The 26,681-nt window shown below is 39.2% G+C and overlaps 1 protein-coding gene across 19 annotated transcripts in view; it reads right to left on the bottom strand.

Annotated features, from left to right (window-relative positions):
• MGA (MAX dimerization protein MGA) overlaps positions 1-26,681 on the bottom strand; it is a 173,524-nt gene that overhangs the window by 10,672 nt on the left and 136,171 nt on the right. For 7 of the 19 annotated variants that reach the window (XM_050799316.1, XM_050799326.1, XM_050799313.1 and 4 more), the window contains 9 exons: positions 26,236-26,308; positions 24,130-24,647; positions 20,584-20,881; positions 17,621-18,247; positions 11,611-11,901; positions 9,966-11,476; positions 6,177-6,307; positions 2,894-2,945; positions 156-362 (listed from right to left, as the gene is read on the bottom strand). In XM_050799316.1, coding sequence (XP_050655273.1) covers positions 156-362; positions 2,894-2,945; positions 6,177-6,307; positions 9,966-11,476; positions 11,611-11,901; positions 17,621-18,247; positions 20,584-20,881; positions 24,130-24,647; positions 26,236-26,308 — 3,708 coding nt within the window. Of the gene's footprint in view, positions 1-155; positions 363-2,893; positions 2,946-6,176; positions 6,308-9,965; positions 11,477-11,610; positions 11,902-17,620; positions 18,248-20,308; positions 20,882-21,646; positions 24,648-26,235; positions 26,309-26,681 lie in introns of those variants that run through there. The other 12 variants (XM_050799319.1, XM_050799318.1, XM_050799323.1 and 9 more) reach the window with 11 other exon arrangements.

The following is a 26,681-nucleotide window of genomic DNA, read 5'->3' as shown; positions in this document are numbered from 1 at the left end:
GGGATTTATTGGGCATTCAGTAGTCCATATTCAACTGTTACATTTAAGTAGCTCTATTTCAATGTTCCTTATATATGTCAGTGGATTCTCTTTCTCATAGCACCAGTAAGAATCTCTTAGTCAAGCTCTTATTGTCATTTACACAGAACACTTACTCGAGTAAGAATGAGACTTTTAGAAACCTTGGAAGAATGAAGTAATCCCAATGTGATCTTTAATTTCTCAAAGAGATCTCTCATTTCACCACGCCGCCGCCGCTCATTGGCAGTGTGTGTCCGGCGATAATAAGCAAACGCTTCTGCTTCTTTCTGTAGTTTGTCACTCCAGTAATCAGGCTTCAGTTTTAGAGGAATTGGTGGAGCCTGTTCAAACAAGATTGCCTCCTAAACATCTTGAACATGTAATTGGCCCTCTTATTCTGTTCCAAATGACACTGCCCTATTTCAGGCACCCATTACCTTTTGTCTGGACTGTTGTAACAGCCTCTCAATTGGTCATCTTACTACCAGTCTATCTTTCCTTCAAATCTAACTCTTACAATGCCAATAGTATAATTTCTAATGCATGCTGAAGTGATCTTACCAGCTCTTAGTTCAAATTTCAGTGATTTTCAAACAAGGAAGAAATTGTGTATGTTACAGGCGTAGAAGATCTGAAAGAGCTTACTTATGTAATTTATTATATTACTAAAACTTGTTTTCATGATACAAATTACATTAACTGTTTTTCAAAAAATACTGTAAGATCCTCCTCAATCTGGTAAAGAATCAACTGCCACTCTTCTAAATCCCCTTTCTCTCCAACCATTCCTATCTGCTAGAAATTCCCAAGACATGCTACACAATCCCACACCTCCCTGCCATTACACAGGCTTTTTACCTGTACCTAGATTACTTATCCCACCTCTTACCTAAACCTCCATAACATTTAAAACTTAACACTTCAAACTCAAACTTTTTCAGGAAAGTCCTTCTTGATCCTCAGAAAGGCTTAAGGCCTCCTTTCTCTATCTTTTTTATTCCATTACAATCTTTGTTTATAGGACTTAAAATATATGAAGAGGCTGGCCAGGCACAGTGGCTGAAATCTGTAATCTCCAGCACTTTTGGAGGCCGAGGTAGGGGATCACTTAAGGCCAGGAGTTTGAGACTAACACAGGCAACACAGTAAGACTTCATCTACACACACACACACACACACACACACACACACACACACACACGCTTATAATGAAAAGCAACTATGCCCTGAACTTGTACACACACACACACACACACACACACACACACACACACACACACGCTGATAATGAAAAGCAACTATGCCCTGAACTTGTACCTGGATCCTCAGAAACAATCACTTTTTAATTCTTTTAGCAGCTTCTTCTAGTTCTTAAATCTATATCCTAAACCAAAAATAGTAACATAAGCTTATTTTTTTTCTATTTTCAATGCTATCTACTGCCTTCTTGCTATGCAGAAGAGGATTGAGCTCATATCACTCTCATGTCTTATACCACCTTATCATTCCAATATAGTTACATCACTACTTTTAGTTGTTCTACTGATCCCTTAGCAACTTGAATTCTACCTTAATTTCTTATTTCGTCAAGAATAAACAATCTATCTTGCCTTTCTACTTTGTAAAATGAGGGTATCAGCACCTGTATCCTTCCCTTTATTCCTTCTTCCCTCTCTCACCTCCCAAATTGTCATATGTATTCTCACATTTTTCAAGACTGAAATTAAGTCTTCTATATTTTAATTATAGGTTATAAACTTTCTTTGAAAAACATCAACATTAACTATTATGACATTATAAACACTACTCATATAAAGTGAATAATACTTCCTGTCCTGTGCAGTTTCTTGGTTTTGTGTTTTTTCCCTCTGACGTTTCTAATTGTCTCTTTTTCTGACACTGTTTGCTTAATCATAACTCTGACAGTACCCAAAAACTCTCATGGAAAAGCCACTGCCTTTCTAAAGTTAAACCTATTATGCATTAAGATAGAATGGGAGAATAAAAGAGCCAACAAGACAGAAAGAAAGGCAATATAAACATTAAATATAGCAAAGTGAAGCAAGAATTTGCATATAATTATTTGGGTACAAAACAATGGATTACGTAAATAAGCTATTATGAAAATTCCTGTTACATCTGAAAAATGCTTCAGAATAAATTTTTAAAAGCCAAATATAATGATATATGCAAATAATTACAACCATGCAAATACGTTGTATCGTGAGTCCCCAATCAGATCAAAACCAAACTGTACTATGATTTTTTAAAGGAACCAAATGCCACCCTCTACTTCAACCCAAGCCATCATTGACTTTTTTTAATCTTTTAAATTAAGATAAAAAAACAAGTGGAAAACAATTTAAACAAACCAAACTCTCCTCCATGCCTACTGTTGGTTAGGAAAAACAGAAAACCCTGCTTAATTATGTTACTATGATATATACCAAAAAGATTAAGAAAATTAAAGGTTTATTGTTTCATGGATCCCTGAACTGCTGGCCATTTTGCAGAAGATAGTTTTTTAAATCACTGAAAATCATGAGCCCAGGCAAGAAAGAATGGCAGCTTGTTTTACATCAAACCATTACAAGAACAGTTTTCAAATAAGCACATATATTCTCATAAATTTCATATCCATTTTTAACTACTCTAAATTAGTCTATCCTCTGAGGAGAAGAATTAAAAGGGGGAAAAAAAGGACCTTAGTAGTATAATTTCATTAAGGAGAAAAAACTGATTATATTAACTCACTGGCAAAAATAGCCCTGAGAAAAAATCGTGGCTAATATAGCTAATGTTGTTTCAACCCTAAAATAAATGTTAACAATTTTATTCAATGAGTAATTATCACTAAATATATCCTAAATACCTTTCGATTCCTTTCAGCTGCTTTTTCATCTGCAGAGATGTGAGTACGCGACCTGGATAAAGACAGGATTTTTCAGTGTCTTACTGAAATTTAATAATCTTAAGACATATTTCACAGCTACAACCAAACCATTCCAAATTACAAACAGTTTCTTTTTCCCAAGGTGTGATATACAGCCACATTATTTACTTGACATTATATATTTTCTCTAAAAGTGTACAAATAGTCACTAAAACTTCAAATTACTTTGTACAATCATGAAATATTTAATACACAAAACCATATAAACAAATTTAAAGTCATCCTCCAGTACCCATGGAAGACTCGTTCCAAAACTTCCGGCAGTATCCTTGAATACTCAAGTCCCTGATATAAAATGGTATAGTATTTGCATATAACATAGGTACCTCCTCCCATATACTTTAAATCACCCCTACATTACTTATAACACCTAGTACAATGTAAAAACTAAGTAAATAGTTGTTATACTGTATTGTTTAGGGAATAATGACATGACAATAAAGTCTATACATGTTCAATACAGATGCAATTTTTCTTCTTCCAGATATTTTCAATCCACAGTTGGGTGAATCCACAAATACATGCTTTCTATATTTGTGGATACATGCTTTTCCATTATACACCTGGTCCCTCCCAACTGTGAAGGAGGACCAAGTATATAATGAACACCCACATATGAACCATCTAGCTTGAGAAATAATACATCTCAAAAATACAGGTTTTATGTGCAGTCCACTCAACCACATTCCCTTCCCTCCTTCTCAAAGGTAAACATTCTAAGACAGAGTTTTACCATGCACATCTTTGTAAGTTTTACTAGAAATATATATATATCTTAACAAAAAAAAAAGTACTACTTTAAATATTATATACTATACTGTATCTTTCTGCAACTCATTGGTTTCATTCAATATTCGACCTGAAGGCCAGGCACAGTAGCTCATGCCTGTAATCTCAGAACTTTAGGAGGCCAAGGCAGGAGGACTGCTTGAGGCCAGGAGTTCAAAACTAGCCTGGGCAACATAGCAAGACTCCGTCTCTACAAAAAAAAAATTGAAAATAAAAGTACAAATAGATTACACCTGATATATGCTGATACACAGAGTTCTAATTCCAATTGTTTTAACTGTTACATAGTATTCCACAATGTGAATTTTCCCGAATTTTTTTTTTCCAGAATGTTTGTAGTTATTTAGGTTGTTTCTAAATCTTCATAATAGCAAACAATGCTGCAATGTACAGTCCCATACACGACCCCTTGTGTGAATTTTTCTAGGGCATAGGAGCAGAATTGCCAGGCAAAAGAAAGATATGCACACCTTCAAGTTCAGGAACTGTTAAACTGGTAATACAATGTACACTCCCACTTGCTGTATGAGAGTTCCCATTGCTCCAAACCTAGATAACTGTACTATCAGAAATCTCCATTTTTGCAGTCTCATGAGTGTGAATTGGTAAAGTCACTGTGGTTTTATCTGCATTTCCCTAATTACTTGTGAAGTTGAACAAATGTACATGTGTTTACTGGGCTTTTAGGTTTCTTCTTCTGTCAACTGTCTCTAATATCCATTATTTACTTTTTTGCTGGGTCATCTTTTTGTGACTTGTAACAATTTTTTTATACCCTCGACATTAATCCTTTGTTAGTTAATATGTATGGCAAACACTTTCTTCATAGTCTGAGTTTGCCTTTTCACTGTTTTCATGGTGTTCTGACAGAATTTTTAAATTCTTTTAACCTTTATTTTTAATTAAATTTAAACAATTTAAACAAATCTAATTAAATCTTTAATTTTTTTTTTTTTTTTTTGAGATGTAGTCTCACTGTCTCTCAGGCTGGAGTACAGTGGCACAGTCTCAGTTCACTGCAACCTCCACCTCCCAGGTTCAAGCGATCCTCCTGCCTTAGCCTCCCAAGTAGCTGGGACTACAGGGGTGTGCCAACAAGTCCGGCTAATTTGTGTATTTTTAGTAGAGACAGGGTTTCATCATGTTGGCCAGCCTGGTCTTGAACTCCTGAATTCAGATGATCTGCCCACCTCGGCCTCCCAAAGTGCTGGGATTACAGGCGTGAGCCACCACGCCCAGCCTAAATCTTTAGTTTTTTACTTTAATCTGTTCCCTTACGGTTTTTGTGCTGTGTGTTGGTTATTCTTGGCCCTTTACTATTCCAATCCATTAACATGTTATCTCTCCCCATTTGCTGAATTCCTCTTCGTCTTTCAATACAATTTTCTAAGAAAACTCTTACACAGCTTGTCAGAGAACGTTCTCACACAGCAGTTTTCCTGTTACTATTGCAAATATTTTTTAGAGGTTTTGTTTGTTGCCATTGTTTACAAATTCAGTTTTAGTATACAGAACTCATTATCCCAGCAATACTGCTAAACTCATTAAGTCTAATTAAGTTTTTAAGGGCTTTAAATTCTTTCAAGTTTAGCCAGTAGGTAACTGAAGTAGCCTGTAAACAGCTCCAGAGTGAAGAGAACTATCAGTCCTACTTTCTACTCCTTCAACTTTCTCAGTATCAGTAGGAACGAAGAATTATTCTTTCTCAGCTCATAGCTACTTTCATATCATTGTAGTTAATGAGATGACAGGAAAAGTACAATGTCTGGCACAAAATACCCTCCTTCCCTACTCTTTCTCACACCCCAATCCATAATCAATATAAGGCTTACTAAAACAGAAAATGAAATAAATTTTCCTGAGCAAGTCATCATTCCTTCCACATTTTCATCTCACCAGTGAAATACGAAGAAAAATTTTCCTACCTGTATCTCATCTGTTCAACTAGTAAAGTAACCAAATTTAGAATGTAATGCCTATTCTTAAATGATACAAGAAACTAACTTTTGTTGAGTAGTCCATTTATATCAGTTATTATGCTAGTTGTACATACTACCTCATTTAACACTTCGAATAGGGGCATTTTCCTCATTTCATAGGTAAAGAATCTGAGGTTCAGAGAGATTAAAGATTTGCCCAAGGTTAAATACCTACAAACTAGCAAAACTAGTATTTTATAACACCAGTCTATCGGGCTCCAAAAGCATGTTATTCACATTTACACACTGCCTCCTACCAATGACGAAAGAAAATTATCCAAATTCTAGTTCCTCTCCTCATCTATACTAATCAGAAAAAAAGCTAGAGGAAGAAGGAACCAGATCAGTTACCCAGAGCTCCTAAACAGAACATTTCATTTTATTTCTGGTTACAACGCTACAAAAACAACAATCCAAAGAGCAGTAAGACTTACGGCTGTTTGAATGACTGTGTGTGGGCCACTGTGGTCTTCAGGTAAGCAACATTAATTTCCTCTGAGAGCTCTTCTACAGTCTCAATGTCCACGTGCTCCTCGTCATCCTCAATATATTCTACGCAGTTATTCTGAAAATACATCATTACAAAAGTAAATAATGTATTGATTAGCAAGAACACCTAAACTTTTCAACTCACACCTATAATTCAGCACTTTGGGAGGCCCAGGCAGGTGGATCATTTTGAGCTTAGGAGTGCAAGACCAGCCTGGGCAACATGGCAAAACCCTGTCTCTACAAAAAATACAAAAATCAGCCAGACATGGTGGCGCTCGCCTATAATTACAGCTACTTGGGAGAGTGAGGTGGGAGGACTGCTTGAGGCCAGGAGTTCGAGGCTGCAGTGAGCCAAGACTGCACCACTGCACACCAGCCTAGGAGACAAGAGTGAGACTGTCTCAAAAAAATAAAATAAAAAATAAATAAACAGACATCATTAAACTTAACAGCGTCCTCAAAGGACTGCATTGATGCTTCAGTGTTATTTCCAGTGGACAAAATTCAGGTACAGATATATTAAGGTTTCATAAATCTTAAGATTAAATAACAGTAAAATAAAATTTGGTGAGATAAATATAGAAAGGAGAAAAATTCAAGTGCCACTTTAAGGGGGCTTCATGACCAACATCCTATCAGATGCCCACAAATCAACACACATTAGCATACACAGGCAGGTATGGAAATAGGATATAGCCCAGTCCTGCAACTCTCTCAACCCCACAAATTCAGAGCCTGTAAGGAATTTCAGGTTTCAAAAAAGCCCAGGATTGCTGTATTTCCTTATCATGCCAAAAAAGGAGTCAATCAAAGTGTTTACTGGGCACCTGTCACAGAAACTTGCTAAATATTTTATGTAACACTAGAGTTATATGGATATATGGGATAAGCAGATCTTTTTAAGGCCACCTTTAAAAATAGTGTTTACTTGCAACATTTCTGTGCCCCCCTCAAAAAAAAAACACAAAAAACTGTTTACTATGCCAGAAACATAGTAAACGAGCCCGCCTCCCGGGCTCAAATGATTTTCCTGCTTTAGCCTCCCGAGCAGCTGGGACTCTTAGGACTGTGCCACCACACCTAGCTAATTTTTGTATTGTTTACTAACAGGGTTTCACCATGTTGGTCAGGCTGGTCTCAAACTCCTGACCTCAGGTGATCCGCCTGCCTCAGCCTCCCAAAGTGCTGGGATTACAGGAGAGCACTACAGCACCTGGTATAACTGCAGGATTTCTAAATAACATCCACAAGGAAGATTTGTGGATTAACTTCCACAAGGAAGATTTAAATTAAAGAAGCTATTCACCACTTCCCTCACGGTATTCCAATGCTAATCATAAAGGCAACATAGGTGTGAGATGTGTAAATAAAAACAATGTTTAGATTTTAGAGATCACTTAATATGACCTTTAAAAAAAAAAAGTATAACTCGTTTGCTTGTCAAATTCCCTATTAGTACATTCAGGCAATGCCTCTTTGTATGATTAAGATACTTCAGGCTGGGCACAGTGGCTCACGCCTGTAATCCCAGCACTTTGGGAGGCCAACGTGGGTGGATCACCTGAGGTCAGCAGTTCGAGACCAGCCTGGCCAATATGGTGAAACCCTGTCTTTACTAAAAAAACACGAAACTTAGCTGGGCATGCTGGTGCCCGCCTGTAATCCTAAGCTACTCAGGGGGCTGAGGCAGAAGAATCGTTTGAACCTGGGAGGCAGACGATGCAGTGAGCCGAGATGGCACCACTGCATTCCAGCCTGGGCGACACAGCAAGACTCAGTCAAAAAAAGAAAAAAGGAAAAAACCTACTTTAGAAGATCTATTATATCAGTTCCCCTAATAGTAATAACAGTTTTCACTGGTTTTAAAGTTGAACTGTTTTTTGGTCTCATGTTTACTTGGGCTGTAAAAAAACACAAAAAAATCTGCAATATAACTGCTAAAGTCAATGAATTTACATCCATTCTTGAAAAAGATTAGGCTAGAGAGAAAGTATAACTCAAATGAATATAGAATCATCCAATTTTAGAGCAAGATCCTCCTTTATAAATGAGACAATGGAGGTACTGAAATAACCAACATAACAACATTAAGACCAGCCTGGCCAAGATGGTGAAACCCCATCTCTACTTAAAAGACAAAAATTAGCCGAGTGCAGTGGTGGGCTCCTGTAATCTCAGCTACTCCGGAGGCTGAGGCAGGAGAACTGCTTGAGCCCTGGAGGCGGAGGTTGCAGTGAGTCGAGTTCGCGCCACTGCACTCAAGCCTGAGCGACAGAGCAAGACTCCGTCTCTAAAATAAAATATTTCAACATTTTAATTTTTAAAACAGTAATCTTTTTTTGTTTTATTTTATTTGCATAAAGCTTAAGCATTAACAGAAAAGGACCAGATAACAGAGGCAGAATGAATCTCAAGGAAGTGCGACTCTAAAACAAGCAGTTGTATGACAATCAGTGCAGATGGCTTTCATCTGCTCCTGAAGAGAAGGCTACAGTTCAGATTTTAGGGCACTCCACAGGCAGCTGGTTATGATCTCCCCATGTTTTAAAATCAGACCTTACGTCAAGCGTCAGCAAACCACAGCCCACTAACTTTTTTTTTTTTTTTTTTAATAAGTTGTGGTTTTTTTCCCCGAGACGGAGTTTTGTTCTTGTCGCCCAGGCTGGAGTGCAATGTCGTGATCTGGACTCACTGCAACATCCGCCTCCTGGGTTCAAGCAATTCCCCTGCCTCAGCCTCCTGAGTATTGGGATTACAGGCACCTGCCACCACACCCAGCTAATTTTTTGTATTTTTAGTAGAGATGGGGTTTTGTCATGTTGGCCAGACTAGTCTCAAACTCCTGATGTCAGGTGATCCACCCACCTCGGTCTCCCAAAGTGCTGGGATTACAGGTGTGAGCCACCGCACCTGGCCTTTTTTACTAACGTTTTAATGGAATACAGCTGCTTTTATACTACAACAGTAGTCAAGTAGTTGGAACAGAGAGCCCTCTAGCTCTCTGCAAAGTCTAAAACTATTTACTATCTGGCCTTTTACAGAAAACATTTGTACAACTCCTGCACTGTATCAATACCTGACAGTTACTTATTTCAGTAAATACGACAACCCTAAAAAGGAATCCTATAAAAACACTTCGGGAAAATAATAAAACTAGGCCATAAAGGTCATATTACAAAGGACGATGACCGAAGTCTAGAATATAAATTCCAGAGACTACAAATAAAAGCAACTCAAGGCAAAATGGTATTAGAATACCAAAGATGGTATTTTCCAGTTTTTCTCCAAAAACAAAAACATCTCTCTATGTGCAAGTAAGTTCTCCTCCAGTTGTAAGGTCACCCATTCCCAGTTTCTGATTAACATCTACCAGAGAAGCTACAACCATCTCACATAGAAAACGTCACAGAAATTGACTGGGATCAAATAGGAGTAGTGGTTTCGGGATTTTAAAAATCTAACTTAAAAAGAGTAGGGACTCTCAAGCACCTATCCCCCAAATGCTTAAACCAGCCTTCCCATAAAACCAGGCAAGTCTCAAAGAATAAAAGCTCAATAAGTGATGCTTGATTGACACAGCCTAAAAAACTACTAAGCCATTTAAGTCATAATCTAAACCTAGGCATCCAATTAAATGTATTATGTCTTAGTGATCTTCTGAAAAAGCTTCTGTCTCTAATAAATCATTTAAATCCTTTAGGTTTCAGTCACAACAAAAATGGGCTCACCACCTTTTCTACATCATCAACCTCTTCACTCTGGTAGTCAGAAACAACATCCACAATTTCATCAATGGAATCATCGGTTTTCTCATTCTCATCGTCGTCATCTTCTTCCAAATCCAAAACAGTGAAGTCAGCGCTGCTTCTCCCACCCTTCTTCTCTTGCTTTGGTTGTATCTGTTCTCCAGGTAGCAGTAAGTGACCCTGAAAATGTCCATTCCCTCTGCTGCTTTTTGCAGCTCTCCTAGGAACAATGGAGAAGGCTGAAGGATTAGAAATCCTACTCCAAGAATCACATTCAGTTTTCAGAACTCTGGCATCTTCAGTAATTCCACTTTTTCCAAGTAAGTCAGAGATGCCTTGTTCTTGCTGAAACACATCTGAATTTTCCTGACATGTCTTTGTTTCTTTAATTAACTGCTCGTCTACCTCTTTCTTACATTCCTGTGAAGATCCAACACATTTCCTGGTTAAGGGGCCCTTCAGATGTTTTCTCCATCTTTCTCTAATACTGTCTTTCTCCAGAGAGTCTCCACATTCCTTCTCTTTGGCCTCTGGCTGTGGATTAGATTGCTGCTCCGTAACTTTGCTTCCTGACAATTCAAATTTACTTTCTTCCTTAAAGGTGACTGGAAATTCACTTGAGTTTTCTTCTGGATTGTCTAATCCTTTCTGCTGTTCCACCTTCACATCACCAAGTTTTTGATGCTGTACTTTACTTAAATTTTGGACGGTCTTATTACCGGCTTTTTCAGAAATGGTCCTAACTTCTAGAACAGCCACTTTTTCTTTGGAACTGTTACGATTCCTAGCCCCATATTGTTCATTAACATCTTTATAGTCTTGATCTGTATGTGACCCAGTGATACAGGAATGCTCAGATGGTTTGACAGTTGCAGAACCTTCTTCTGGAAGGGATTCTTCATCCAAATGATCACCCCTATCTTCCAAGGAATCATTCAGAGTTTCTTCTGAGGTAGCAGCTCCTGAGTTTTGTTTTATTATGTTAGCCTCAGAGTCTACAGCCTCTCCTTCTGACTGTAGAACCTTCTTGGTTTCTTGCTCTCTTTTTACTGAGTTTGTTTCATCTTTCTGGTCTGGATTCTGAGATTCCCTCTTCATCTGAAGGGAAGCAACATGTTGAAGAATGGAGCTAGGAACAGGCTTTTGTCCTGGGAGCTGTAACAAGGCAAAACTACCAGACTGGAGAGGAATAAGACTGGCTGTACCAACAGGCTGTCCTCCTGAGCTATAGGTTATTTTGGTTTCAGAGCCTGTTTTACTTGCAAAGCTTTGTGGTTCAGGAGGAGAAATCCTCAGGGTCAATGTACCAGCCTGAGACACAAAACTAGCTCCAGAGGAAAGCAATGACGGTGCCTGAGTGATAACATTCACTGCTGAAGAAGACCCAACAGCTTGGATTACAGGATTCACGACAGAGAAAGCAGAAGACGAAGTGGAAGATGGCGGAGTCTCAGAGGGTTTGGAAGGAGCAGGTAACCGGATTCCCATCACAGACCCTGGTTTAAAAAATGAGAGAGAAATTTTTAAATCATGACTGCCCATACCAAGACTTCCGATGTCCTGGTGTATTAACATACCATATGGCCAAGTGATTTAACAAAAGAAAAGTTCATGAAAAATAACTTTATACCTGGGTTCCGAAACATGACAGGCTGTAAGTTGGGCTGGGTATTAGAGCCTCGAAGCTGATGCAAAGGTAGAAGCTGGACAATCTGCCCATTAGGGTGCCTGAATAGGTTCATTCCACTTGGACTCCTAACAGGCTGCAAGACCATTCGATGTCCCTGAAGCTGTGTGTTTGAGACAGGTCTAAGAGTAGGAGAACCCTGCTGCACTGGAATCAACAACAGTCGAGGTCCAGCACGTTTCACTGTGTTAGGAGAGACCTGTGGAGTAGCCACTGGAATTTGAGCAGCATTTTCTGAAAAACAGGAAATGGAAACATAGTACCAAAATTCCCCTTTAACACATGTAGGAAAAAAAGTATTCATACTTTTTTTTAAGACACAGTCTTGCTTTGTTGCTCAGGCTGGAGTGCAATGACACAATCTCAACTGACTACAACCTCCGCGCCTCCCTAGTTCAAGCAATTCTCCCACCTCAGCATCCTGAGTAGCTGCGACTACAGGTGTGCACCAGCACAGCTGGCTTATTTCCGTATTTTTGGGTAGAGACAGGGTTCCACTATGTTTCCCAGGCTGGTCTCAAACCCCTGACCTCAAGCGATCTGCCCTCCTCAGCCTCCCAAAGTGCTGAGATTATAGGCATAAGCCACCGCACCCAGCCTAATTTTTTTTTTTTTTTTTGAGACGGAGTCTGGCTCTGTTACCCAGGCTGGAGTGCAGTGGCCGGATCTCAGCTCACTGCAAGCTCCGCCTCCCGGGTTCACGCCATTCTCCTGCCTCAGCCTCCCGAGTAGCTGGGAGTACAGGCGCCCGCCACCTCGCCCGGCTAATTTTTTTTGTATTTTAGTAGAGACGGGGTTTCACCGTGTCAGCCAGGATGGTCTCGATCTCCTGAACTCGTGATTCGCCCGTCTCGGCCTCCCAAAGTGCTGGGATTACAGGCTTGAGCCACCGCGCCCGGCCTAATTTTTTTTTAAGAGACACAGGGTTGTACTTGTTCCCTTCAGTCCTTCAGTGCAGTGGCTCAATCATAGCTCACTGCACTCTCAAACTCCTGGGCTCAAGAGATCCTCCTGCCTCAGCCTTCCAAGTAGCTGGGACTACAGGGATGTGTCACTACGCCTGGCTAATTATGTTATTCTTTGCAGAGACAGGGTCTTGCTTTGTTGCTCAAGCTAGTCTCAAACTCCTGGCCTCAAGCGATCCTGCCATCTCGGCCTTCCAAAGTGTTGGGATTGCAGCCATGAGCCACCATGCCCAGTCATTAAGACACAGAATCTGACCTTGCTGCAAATAACTTCTAATTTGGATTATAAAGTTGCTAAAATTCTGTAGTTTCATAATACATTATTTATGGCTGAGAACAGCCAGACATTATGGAGCTTTACATTTAGAATGGTAAAAAAAAATAGAGTACCAATTGTCAAGAGGCACATTTAAAGAGATAATACTTTTGCCTAAAGAAAAACGTGGGTATCTCTCTAAATCTGGATTCCTTTGTTAAAGAGATCATTTATGATAAAATTATGCTTCAACTTTATTCTTTTGAGACAGGATTGCACTCTGTCGCCCAGCCTAGAGTGCAGTGGTGCAATCACAGCTCACTGCCACCTTGAACTCCCAGGCTCAGCCTCCCAAGTAGCTGGGACCACAGGTGCACACTTTTTTTTTTTTTCTAGAGATGGGGTTTGCTATGTTGCCCAGGCTGGTCTCGAACTCCTGGGGCTCAAGCAATCCTCCTGCCTTGGCCTCTTAAAGTGTTGGGATTACAGGTATGAGTCAATGTGCCTGGCCTCTTCTTTATTTTTTTAAATAAAATCCAGATCCTGCACAATTTAACTTTAAAATTAAAGCTCATAACACTTACTAGAGAGTTATGACTGAATTTCTAAGCTTATACCACCTGAGGAAGATAAAGAACTAAAAATCCTTTGTTTATAAAGGGCTTTTTGGTTTTTAAAATTCACCAACAAATAAGCAAAGCTTAAAGGTTTGTGGGAATTATTTTTCAGAAGGAAAAAATTACAAAAAACCCCCAAAATGAAATGAAATTAAGAGACATCAAAGCAGCAGGGAAATAAACCTGGCTTAGAAGAGGCAAAAGATGCTTTTAAAACAAAAAGAAAAAGCAGAAATTTAATGCAGAAGATATGAATTAATAGAGATTTCAAACCATTAATAGTACTTAAAGATACCCTTTACTGATTGGAAGAGATATTTCGAAATACTAAAGACACAGGAAAAAACAGTATGAGTAATCTAGATTTTTTTTTAGATCAGAGAGATAAAGAGGTAGGAATCATGGTAATAGTAAGCATAAATGAAACTGGTCTAACATTACTATTCAAATTGGTGAGCTTATTTAACATTAACAAATAAAAATTGGTGGGTTTATTTAACAATAAATAAAACTTAAAAAGCTTGCTACTAAAGAGAAAAAAAAAACAAACAAATGAAACAAAAGACTTTAGCTTAACATGTGATTTTCTATCAAACAGGCACTCTGCCCACACAAAAAAATATCATATTTCTAACAGAAAGTCATGCTCATAACATTTAGATGAAAAAATTATATAGAAAATCCAGGACTACTCTTAAATATTAAATAAAACACAAAGACCAAACTTCATGAAAATAATCATGTGCAATTTAAACAAAAAATACTCATCTATCTTTTTTTTTTTTTTTTTTTTTTTTTTTTTTTTGAGATGGAGTCTCACTCTTGTTGCCCAGGCTGGAGTGCAATGGCAAGATCTCGGCTCACTGAAACCTCTGCCTCCTGGGTTCAAGCGATTCTTCTGCCTCAGCCTCCAGAGTACCTGGGATTACAGGCATGCAACCATCACATCCGGCTAATATTTTTTTGTATTTTTAGTAGAGACTGGGTTTCGCCATGTTGGCCAGGCTGGTCTTAAACTCCTGACCTCAGGTGATCCACCCACCTTGGCCTCCCAAAGTGCTGGGATTACAGGCATCAGCCACCGCGCCCGGCCATATTAATCTATCATACATGAATTAAGAAACAAATATGTAAATGCATTCTTAATTTTCAACTTTTTTCTTCAAATTAACTTTTAGAGAGTGATTCAAAAACTAATTCAGACAATGAAAACAATCTTTAACATATGCACTAAATATGTGATGGTTTACTTAAATGTGTGCAAGGGAAAGGAAGGTAAAGAGAAAAAGGAGAAAAATCAAAATTTAAAAGCCACAGATATCAAAGTGCCAACATGGGATCTTCTTTATAAATAGAGAAAAAAACTACACGCACTTCCTTAAGTAGCAATTACGTGAGTCAGGTCCATTTATTTTAAAAGATTAGAAAATTTGTTAAATGTCAGTATTTCCTGGCAGGATGCAGCGGCTCAAGCCTGTAATCTCAGCACTTTGTGGGGCCAAGATGCAAGGACTGCTTGAGCCCAGAAGTTCAAGACTAGCCTGGACAACATAGCCAGACCTCGCCTCTACTGAAAATAAAAAAAAATTAACCAGGTGTGGTGACACATGCCTATGATTCCAGCTATGAGAGACTGACATGGGAGGATCACTTGAGCCTGAGATGTCGAGGCTGCAGGGAGCCATGATCATGCCACTACACTCCAACCTGGATGACAGGGCAAGACCCCCATCTGTGTGTCTGTCTGTCTCTCTATATATATATATAATTTTTTTTTAATAAAAATACATTTTTATTAAAAATATATCTACTTTTTTTCCCTCAAATGGTATTATAGAAGATACTTTTAGGTACAGTCTTTGATGATATGTCTTTAAGTTACTCTAGTATTTTCTAGTTTTCTTCTTTAAAAGAAAGACAGCAAAGCCATGTGCTCAGAATATATAGTAGGTAACAGGAATTTAATGATTTTTTCATTATTATAGTTTCCAGTATATTTCTTTATAGGGTTAACCTCTATTATGCCAAGTAATGCTGGTTTCCAATTAATGCTATCTCTTTTAAAAACACATTTACAGCCAGGCGCTGTGACTCACGCCTGTAATAATCCTGGCACTTTGGGAGGCCAAGGCAGGCAGATCACAAGATCAAGAGTTCAAGACAAGCCTGGTCAACATGGTGAAACCCTGTCTCTACTAAAAATACAATATACCCCAGGCATGGTAGCAGGTACCTGTAATCCCAGCTACTCAGGAGGCTGAGGCAGGAGAACCACTTGAATCTGGGAGGTGGAGGTTACAGTGAGCTGAGATGGCGCCACTGCACTCCAGCCTGGGCAACAGAGCAAGACTCCTTCTCAATAAATAAACAAACACACACACACACACACACACACACACATTTACATATAAAAAAGCAGTTGATTAAAATAAAAATATTAGGCAGGTGACAGTACAGATGGGACTCAGCAAAATATGTGAATGCATATCCTAAATAACTAAAGTCTGAGAAACAACAAAACTATAGAAGAATAAACTACTTTACTGTTTCATGAAAGAATTAAGAGTACTGAAAAAGGCTGGAATCCGTATGGTTTAGAAGACATGATCTGTTAAAATATAACAGATATGCACCTTGAGATTCAATAGGAAATCAAAGTAGTTTCACTAACGACTTCACTCCCAAAACTATTTATCAGACTAATCATGTTTTATGGGCTTATTTATGGGACGAAGCAGAAGACAGACACATTTAATATTGTGATTCGCAAGCTGAATGTGGTGGCTCACACCTGTAATCCCAGCACTTTGGGAGGCCGAGGTGGGCAGATCACAGAGACCCAGACCAGTCTGACCAAAATGGAGAAACCCCGTCTCTACTGAAAATACAAAAAATTAGCCAGGCGTGGTGGTGGGCGCCTGCAGTCCCAGCTACTCAGGAGGCTGAGGCAGGAGAATTGTGTGAACCTGGGAGGCGGAGGTTGCAGTGAGCTGAGATCCTGCCACTGCACTCCAGCCTGGGTGACAGAGCAAGACTCCATCTCCAAAAAAAAAAAATATATATATATATATATATGAAAAAATATATATATATATATATATATGAGATTCATTTTTCCCTTCAACAGAACTTCAACTTACAAACTAACTCCCAATCTCTTCTTCCATAAAAGACAGAGAGGAATTTAGACCATATCACTAAATGCAAAAATATTTAAGAGAAAAACATCAATAACCCAGACAGAATTGCTGTTGGGTAACTATTTCCCCTCAAATTCTGCAAAGTTTCTTGCTTTTTTCCATATTAATTCCTCTATGAGTGGATTAAAAGAACCATTTACTTTAGCTAGTTGCATCTAGATATAAAAACTACACAAAGCATAGGATATTCCTATTTCAAATTCATTCAACCTAAGCCAATAAAAGAAATACTTTAACTAAGAAGTTTATAAAAATATTAGAGCCCTAAACAAATATGCCTCCTTGTTTCTATTTCAATCAGTTCATGTCCAGGAATTAAATAGATCCTGATTCATTAGTGATTTTTACTAGACAAAAGGAGATGAAGTCTGCTCATCTGTCTCTAATTAAAAAGCAGCACCCCTGCACCCCACAAAAGGAACATCTGCATTTGGGGCTCCCTCCTCAAAGATGTGCACCCCTAGCTCTCAGCACACAGGTCAGGTTTCCTCCCATGCCCATCTTAGTGGCTCAGAGCTCCAGTCTTACCTGCATTACTTTAGTATCCTTCAGCCACCACTCCACTTCCATTCTAATGTTTTTGAGTATTTTGAGTCACAATCTCCAGTTCCACTAAACTATCAGTTAAGACTGTTCAAGTTCTCTCTCAAGGTTATCAGTTATTGTTTTTAATTAATATTCTGCTTACAAAACTGCATATATTTTCAGTGATTTATCCCAATCCCATATTAACCATGAGCTCTATTAATTTAAGTGTTCAGTTTTGCAGCATGCAGAGGTTTTCAGGAATACGTGTATCATGTTACAATAGAAACACCTATATGTTATCCTGATATAGTTATAATCCTGTCACAACCACAAAGTTATATAAATAGGTGTACAGTAATAAAGCAGCTAGTAACATCTAAGCCTTACCTGGTCTCTGGCTCACTGGTGGACTCCCATTAATTCCTGAGAGTATAATAGGAACAGAGCCCAGAGATGAAGTTGGTGTGGTCACCATGGAGGAAGATGCAGCTGTAGTCACCATGACTAAGGAGGTGGAGGCAGTGGAAGCAACAGGAAGAGTTATGGTTGGAGGAGATGCTATCAAAGACTTAGGAAAAGCAACCGAAGCCACAGGGGTAGTTATCCCAGTGGTTTTGGTAAGGTTCACAGTGGCTGTAGACTGGGTAGATGTTACAGGGGTGCTGGTATTAGTTTCAGAGACCTCAACAACCCCTGTAGTGGTGGCACCAGAAGAATAAGTAGTTTCTTTAGTTTCCACGTCAGAAATAGCAGTCATAGGTGTCACAGCAGTAACATTTTCTAAAAACACTTGAGGGGTGGTAGTAGTGACAGCAGCAGTCACAGGGCTGCACACCTGAACTGGCTCAGAAGAAACCACAGGTGTGACGACCATTACTGGAGAAGGTCTGATACTGAACTTCTGTGTCCCTGCCAGGGTTTGGGGTGTGCTAACTCCAGGTATCTTCTGCTGCAAGGCTCCAACTTTACTCATCACAAACTGTGTGAACACACCACCAGGAGAGGGTCGAGCCGCTGCAAATAGAAATCTGCAGGTCAAAAATCTTCAGTTCTCATATTTTATCCTCTCAGTGACTGTGCTTACCGACATTTATTGTGCACCACTGGGTCAATTTCTTACAGGTACTACCTACCTGTATTATTTGTGCCAATTTCTTTTTTTTCTTTTTTAAGATGGAGTTTCTTTCTGGTTGCCCAGGCTGGAGTGCAATGGCATGATCTCGGCTCACTGCAACCTCTGTCTCCGGGTTCAAGCAATTCTCCTGCCTCAGCCTTCCTGAGTAGCTGGGATTACAGGCATGCGCCACCACACCTGGCTAATTTTTGTATTTTTAGTAGAGACAGCGTTTCTCCATGCTGGTCAGGCTGGTCTTGAACTCCCGGCCTCAGGTGATCCGCCTGCCTCGGGCCTCCCAAAGTGCTAGGATTACAGGCGTGAGCCACCACACCCAGCATCTGAGCTAATTTCTACTCTCAGAAATCAAACGTTTGCCTTAACCAAAAACAAATCTCAGTTCTAACAAGAAAGGGATTAAAATGGAGTGTTCCAGGCCGGACACAGTGACTCACACTTGTAATCCCAGCACTTCGGGAGGCCGAGGCGGGCAGATCATGAGGTCAGGAGTTCGAGACCAGCCTGGCCAACATGGTGAAACCCCATCTCTATTAAAAATACAAAAATTACCTGGGCATAGTGGCGCATGCCTGTAATCCCAGCTACTCAGAAGGCTGAGGCAGGAGAATGGTTTGAACCCAGGAGGTGGATGTTGCAGTGAAATGAGATAGTGCCACTGCACTCTAGCCTGGGAGACAGAGCAAGACTCTGTCTTGAAAGAAAAATTTAAAAATTAAATAGAGTGTTCCTACTAAAATTCTTTTGACTATGCAATATATTCAACCTGTCAGGATACTAAAAAGACAATACCGTAGCAAAAACTTCATCACCTAAAACAGATAAAAGAGAATGAGAGGGTTTGTTTCCCCCGATTTCTAATGTAAAAACTTATTTCTACCATTTCCTCCTGTCTAAGCACTCTCACCTCTTTACAGTTGTGCTATTATGCGATGCTTATGTAGTACATATTCCTAAAATATATAAAGACGTTTCTCAAAAGAGATCGGGATAGGATTGCTTTTTTTTCCCCCCTTAATCACACCTGAAGCTGCTTTAATAAAAGGTAAAATAGGTTCTTTTTTTTTTTTTTTTTTTTTTGAGATGGAGTCTCACTCTGTCGCCAGGTTGGAGTGCAGTGGCACGATTTTGGATCACTATAACCTCTGCCTCCCAGGTTAAAGTGATTCTCCTGCCCCAGTCTCCCGAGTAGCTGGGACTACAGGCATGTGCCACCACTCCCGGCTAATTTTTGTATTTTTAGTAGAGATGGGGTTTCACCATGTTGGCCAGGATGGTCTCGATCTCTTGACCTCGTGATCCACCCGCCTCGGCCTCCCAAATTGCTGGGATTACAGGCGTGAGCCACCGCACCCGGCCAAAATAGGTTCTTTTAAGGCAAACAATAAATATCTTCTATCTTCACACAACTCTAGCCATTCAGCCAGAGATTTCAACTGACACTCTTACTTAACATTCCTAATAGATTTGAAACAACAAAAAGAGAAATTCCATAAACCAACTACAGATACTCTCAATGCTAAAACACTAATGCTTCAATAAGGTAATTTATTATAGACTTCAGCATTTAAATGTTAAGGAAAAGAGAGATTTTCATTCATAGAACCGAGATGAATGGAATAAATCAACATTTCCAAAATTGTATTTATAGAAGCTTTCCACTTTAAGCCTATACTACTTACCCCACTAGCTTTTGCTAGCTCCTTGGTTTCGTAAGTTTAAGAAATACCAACAGAAGCATTTACACAGCACCAGGAAGAGTTCAGCAAGATGCCAAAAACACCAGTACTCATAGGAAAATAGTTAACTATTTTTAATTTAGTAAAATATTTTAGTAAATAATTTAGTAAAATGGTAAAGTATTTTTAAATATCTTCCCTTTTTAGAAACAAAATTAAAATCCTGTCTTTTCTACATTAATAAAAACCAGTAAAAACCTTAAAAATAACTGTAAAACTTGCCTTCAGGTCAGTATTATTAAAATATAAAATAAAAATTTAAAACAAAGAAAACTATAAAACAATTCAATTCATCTAATATTGCAGGTTATTAGAAGTTAACCCCAATCAATCAAAAAAGTCCAGGCAAGACAGACATCAAGAATAAGAATAATGCCAAATTACATATTTCTCTAACTTTTACAACCTCCATACCTGTTACCTACTGTCCCACCACAAAGTCATAGGTCTTTCCAAACTATACATACACCCTAACTTACCAATCGGCCGTTTTGCTGGGACAAACGCCTTCAGATTCTTCCCAGGGCGATTTGTTGCAGTGCCAGAGGAGGATGCCATTTTGGAATTGGATGTTGAAGGCAACAGGGTACGTGGTTTCCTGGATGCAGCCACCTTGGCATTGGATGCTACCTTGGAGATGACAGTACTGAGGGTTGAGAGGTCCAGGACTGAGGGTCGCAACCTGCCTGTGATATAAGCAGCTAGCCTATTGGCTGGATGCAATGCCCCCATCTGTCCCAATAGCAACTTAGCCTGCGGGTAACTCTTACCATTAACCTGAAACAAGTGGCAAAGAGAAATTCTGTAAAGATAAAATTCTCTTGCTAACTCCTCTCCCTTGACAGGGGCTTCATTTTTACAAGTTTTTATAAGTCTATTTTTCAGATTTAAAAGGGAAAAAGAAGTAGACTTTTTCCATTGAGAATAATCTGAGTAATCAGGAGGTAGAAAAATGCTGTCATCTGATATTCTGAACTAATCTCATCGCCTTCATGTTGTAGTTTGAAAACAGAGAATCAGAAACTCATCATTTCTGCATCCTAGGTATGTGAAAGTTATCATCAAATCTAAACAACTAGAATTATCCAATTGTTTTCCTCATAAATAAGCCATTCTGGTTAAGCTATTAACCTCATCAGCAAAAATAAGTAACTGTGTCCCACAGAATCTCTCTGATAAGACCAGAGAGGCATAATGAAGCTCTCACACAAGGGTCCTTTCAAGCATCCTTCATATTTGAAAAATATAAGTGAAACCTACTTTAAGTTATAAGACAAATCATTGTTGCAATAATCTAAGCCACAATTACCTCACAGTTGTTAATTTTCAAAAAGCTGAGTTTTGAAAATACTATTTTCATCTGTTGGATAAAACATGGGTTCAAAATGAATGTTGGTAGAAACTCATTCTAATTCTAGATATAATTAACTAAACGGTCAGAAGAAAGTGAACTAACAAATGAAGTAAAGATTCCCTCTGCTGCCTGAGTTGATTGAACTGCCCATCACGGGTACCAGCACAGTTGTTTTTTGTGGGGGTTGATTTCTTCTTTTTTTTTTTTTTTTTTTAAAGAAAGAAAACAAAAACTTCCCAAGTCTCTACCCATGTTCTCTAGGTCATATTGCCAGGCAACTCTAGAGAAGATAACCTTTTCTACATCGCCTTTTCACCATTTAAAAGCTGGGGGTCGGGGGAGATGGAGTGAGGTAGAATCTACTCTCTAATAGGGAATTGGTGAGGAGACTAGCTACAGCAAGCAACTCCATCTTCAGAGACACAAAACAAAATTACTCTTTGCTACTTTGGTAAAATTATGATTATTCCCACAGAGATCAAGAATATCTCTGCCTTGAGTTTGGTACAAAGAATGTGATCATTCCCCCTGAAAGTAAACTTTACTGTAACTTTTTAGGCTATATGGAAACAGGTCAGATACCCTCCCGGCTCCCTTGGGACTGTGTTGAAGCCTACTCTGTAGCTTCCCCAAAGTTTATCTTACAGTTGCCTGACTGCCTATATAGACACATTCTATGGTGGCTTTGTGAGTCCTGGGTAGAAGAGAACAAAAAATTTCCATGCTTGTATTTTAGGGAGGCTGGTCTCACTAGAAATTATATCAGCCAAACCTTTGTTTTCAAAGTGTCAATCAATAAATAAGGTAGAGAAAATACTGTTCTCCTCATCAAGAGTGTAAGAAATATCAACAGAAGTATTTACATAGCATGCACAATAGTAAACTGCAATAAAAAGTTTTTAAATTAAGTAGATCAATCTTAGATCAATCTTACAATTTTTTCTTTTTTGAGATGGAGTCTTGCTCTGTTGCCCAAGCTGGAGTGCAGAGGCACAATCTCAGTTCACGGCAACCTCCGCTACCCAGGTTCAAGCGATTCTCCTGCCTCAGCCTGTTGAGTAGCTGGGATTACAGGCGTGCACCACCATGCCTGGCTGATTTTTCTATTTTTAGTAGAGATGGGGTTTCACCATGTTGGTCAGGCTGGTCTTGAACTCCTGACCTCACGATCCACCTGCATTCACCTCCCAAAGTGCTGGGATTACAGGCGTGAGCCAGCATGCCCAGCCTAGATCAATCATATTATTAATGGAGAAGTCCTTAGTGACTTAAAAGCAGCCAATCTAATGAAAGTCAAGTCGCAATAATATCAGGCACTTCCACACATTTGCTACTTTAATATGTTTTTTTTGTTTGTTTTTGTTTGTTTTTTTTTTTTTTTGGAGACAGTCTCCCTCTGTTGCCCAGGCTGGAGTACAGTGGCACAATCTCAGCTCACTGCAATCTCCACCTCCCAGGTTCAAATGATTCTCCTGCCTCAGCCTCCCGAGAAGCTGGGATTACAGGCCCGCGCCACCATGCTGAGCTTTTTTATTTTTAGTAGAAATGGGGTTTCGCCATGTCAGCCAGGCTAGTCTCAAACTTCTGACCTCAGGTGATCCACCACCTCGGCCTCCCAAAGTGCTAGGATTACACGTGTGAGCAACCGTGCTCAGCTAGAAAAACCTTGACTATGACATTAATTCAGAACATCTCATTTCAAATTTTCTATATGCCAGTATAATTTTACTAATATAACCTGTGTGAATTACTAAATATCAAGGATAGAGATATTTGTCCTACAACGATTACACTGACAAAACCCCTATGAATCAAATAAAGAAAATATATAATTAAGTAAATATGGCTCAATTTTTACTCTTGTATTTAAATAACACCTTACTAAATTAAAATTTTCAGCTGGGCATGGTGGCTCACACCTGTAATCCTAGCACTTTGGGAGGTCAAGGTGGGTGGATCACCAGAGCTCAGAAGTTCGAGATCAGCTTGCACAACATGGCGAAACTGTCTCTACTTAAAAAAATACCAAGAAACAAAAAAAAAAAAAAACACGCACACACACACAAAATTAGCCAGGTGTGGTGTCACATGCCTGTAATCCCAGCTACTTGGGAGGCTGAGGCACAAAGAATCGCTTGAACCCAGGAGGCAGAGGTTGCGGTGCTGTGAGCCAAGATTGCGCTAAATAAATAATAAATAAAATTTTAAAAATGAAAAATTTCCCCAAGTTTCTAAACATACATTGCCTATCTTTAAGTCAATTTCATCTTCCACTTACACCTAACCATTCTAACCATGGTTTTGTTTTGAAACCTATCTACTAATAATAAATTCCAAGAGCTAGACTGAATCCCTGATTATCCTTGCTTTATTGTCAAAGTATCATTACAGCCCGCAGGCAATAAAGTTTATGAAGAGTAACTTTCTGGGAAGATTAGAAAGAAAATTATAAACTAATACAAGGTTCTACATTTTTGTTCATAAATGTGACAAAAATTCACTCTAGGTATGCATCTAAACTAGGCCTATTACAAAAAGAGAAAATAATTTTGTCACCCAGTTCCCAGGAAATGTAAAGATAAAGGATATCAGGACCATAAAGGGCTCTGAAAAATCATGATGCTACCTAGGTATAAAAAGGTGCTATACCCAGATTAAAGATAATTCTCACCTGGATAAGCCCAGATGTACTTGAACTGGGTTTACGTTTATAGGCCACAAGCTTCCCTGCAGGAGAAAGCCCTGCATAAAAAGGCAGACCTTTGCCTCCATGTAATCTCTCCCTCACTGAATCCAGGGCATCTGTCTGCACAGGAGAGATATCCTCCATTTTCCCAGGGGACAATGGACCATCAGGAGTCTCTGATCCAGATTTCTCAGCCATATCATCTTGGTCTTGACATGATGGCATAGAGATTTTCACACGAGAAGAATAAACAGGAGGGTTCTTCTCACCCCGGCTCTTTCGCTGAGAAGCCAACTCAATGATGAAGCTGCCCACCTTAAGTGATTGTGGCATGTTGCTATTGATGTGCTGGGATAAGATGCTCAAAATCTTGTTCCGATCCTCCTCCCAGTTGCAGTCTGAGATGATCTCAATCAGTTTGGTGGGACCACCAGGTGACCTCTGATGCATATAAGAAGTAGAAGAGGATTCCCCTTCATTGCAGGGAGACTTCCAGCTCTTTTCTGATGAAAAATAATAATAATAAATAAAAAGTTGAAAGATTTCTGCATCCCAGCATTTTGTATGGAACTCTGAAAAAACTGCCACATTCTCATGTTCTTTCACAGTAGTAATTTAACATGTATTAACTTTCACAATTTGGGAGTTTTCCAGGAAGAAAAAGTTCCAGAGAATAAGACTACAATAGTCCTCATTATCCTGGTGACTGGGCTCTAACAGGGAGCTCCCTTAACACTGTTCTAAATGCCACAATTATTACAGTAGAGTTAGCTTGCAAAGAAACCATGACCTATAACCAAGGTTAAGCTTCACTGGTATAGGTTACTATTTTGCTATCCATATAGGCAAAGTGAAGCTACTTACAAGATGCTTTGAAACATGTAAAGATTAGAGTCAATCCTAAAGAACAGGCAGAAAAATAGTATTCTGATTTTTTTTTTTTTTTTTTTTGGGAGACGAAGTCTAGCTCTGTCATCAGGTTGGAGTACAGTGGCGTGATCTCGGCTCACTGCAACCTCTGCCTCCCAGGTTCAAGTGATTCTCCTGCCTCAGTCTCCCAAGTAGCTGGGACTACAGGAGTGCGCCACCACGCCCAGCTAGTTTTTGTATTTTTAGTAGATAGGGGGTTTCACCATGTTGGCCAGGATGGTCTTGGATCTCTTGACCTCGTGATCTGCCTGCCTCAGCCTCCCAAAGTGCTGGGATGACAGCGTGAGCCACTGCACCCAGCTGTAGTATTCTGATTTTAAGTGCACTCTACCTCTAATTTCTACTGCAAATACTTCTGAATTAATTCTGTGCTTCTAGATACGATTGCTCCATTTCTACATTGTATGCAGACCACTCAACTCCCCAAAGTATTCTATCCATGGCAACATGTTGACTAGATACGTATTTCACTAGACTCCTGGATTTCCTTAGTACAGCTTTCCAGTGAGTGTACTGGTATGTTAAGGGCCCCCACAATCCTCTAAGGGTGCTCACACTTTCAGGCAGGTTCCCTCCACCCTAGCAGCCTCCTCCACTTACCTCAATGTGCTATAGAAACATTATAATTATTTGTATGTACCATGACATTTTTTAAGAAGTTAGGAAGCCCTGCTGCTTAAGTGTCAGAAGTCTCAGGAAGCATAACCAAAAACAAATTGTTAACTCCCTGACCACTACCTCTCATCAAAGTAATTCTGATAGTAGCCTCGACTAGTAAATCACAGTAATATTCCCTTCCTTTCTCCTTCTAGATTTCCCCAGAGGTGGCAGTGATGGAGGACCAATAGCTAATGATGCCAATATTGCTGAGGTTTGGAAAGAAGTTAAAAAAAAAAATTCACTGACCTCATCCTAAATGTCTCTTGCAACAACATGCTATATCAACATGAACGAATTTTCCTTTATTTTTGAGAGCAGGCGTGTCAACAGACCAAATAATGGGAAAAAAACCTTTTACTTATTGTCCTTGTTTTTGGCATAAGTTTCAAACAGGGTAAGCAGACATATTCTGAATTGATGGTTTGGGTTTTCTCCCATTATTAATATAATCTAGATCTGAATAATTTCTACCAAATGTTAAGATCTAGTGTTCATTCTGACCTTGTAATTTATCAGAATCATCCTCCAAGTCACAGGTGAGTTGTTTTAAGGGCTGCTGTTCACAGTCAGGTTCCTGAAGGAGACAGTAACACAGAAATACTTTAACTTAACATATATTCAATACCCACAGAAACTTGGACAAAAGCATTAAATCTCTCATGGAAGTTTAAATCATTAGAATGATTAAAATGTCAACAGCTTCAATCCACATCCACAGCTACACTACTATCATATAAAACCCTGGGCAAAAACACGTAGCTTTGTTCCCTAATGTCCCTGATAGTAACTGAGTCATCAAGAAAATAATTCACATTGTACTTTATAGTAAAGAGGGAAACATATTTATTTGCTGTTAAACAAAACAAACTGCAGCTATTCAGAAAATTCACCAATTGAGGCCAGTCTCGGTGGCTCATGCCTGTAATCCCAGCATTCTGAGAGGCCAA

This window comes from Macaca thibetana, chromosome 7, assembly GCF_024542745.1.
Source record: "Macaca thibetana thibetana isolate TM-01 chromosome 7, ASM2454274v1, whole genome shotgun sequence".
Taxonomy (NCBI): Eukaryota; Metazoa; Chordata; class Mammalia; order Primates; family Cercopithecidae; genus Macaca; species Macaca thibetana.
The sequence above is the reverse complement of the archived record's forward strand: the minus strand, read 5'-3'. Positions and strand labels throughout refer to the sequence as shown.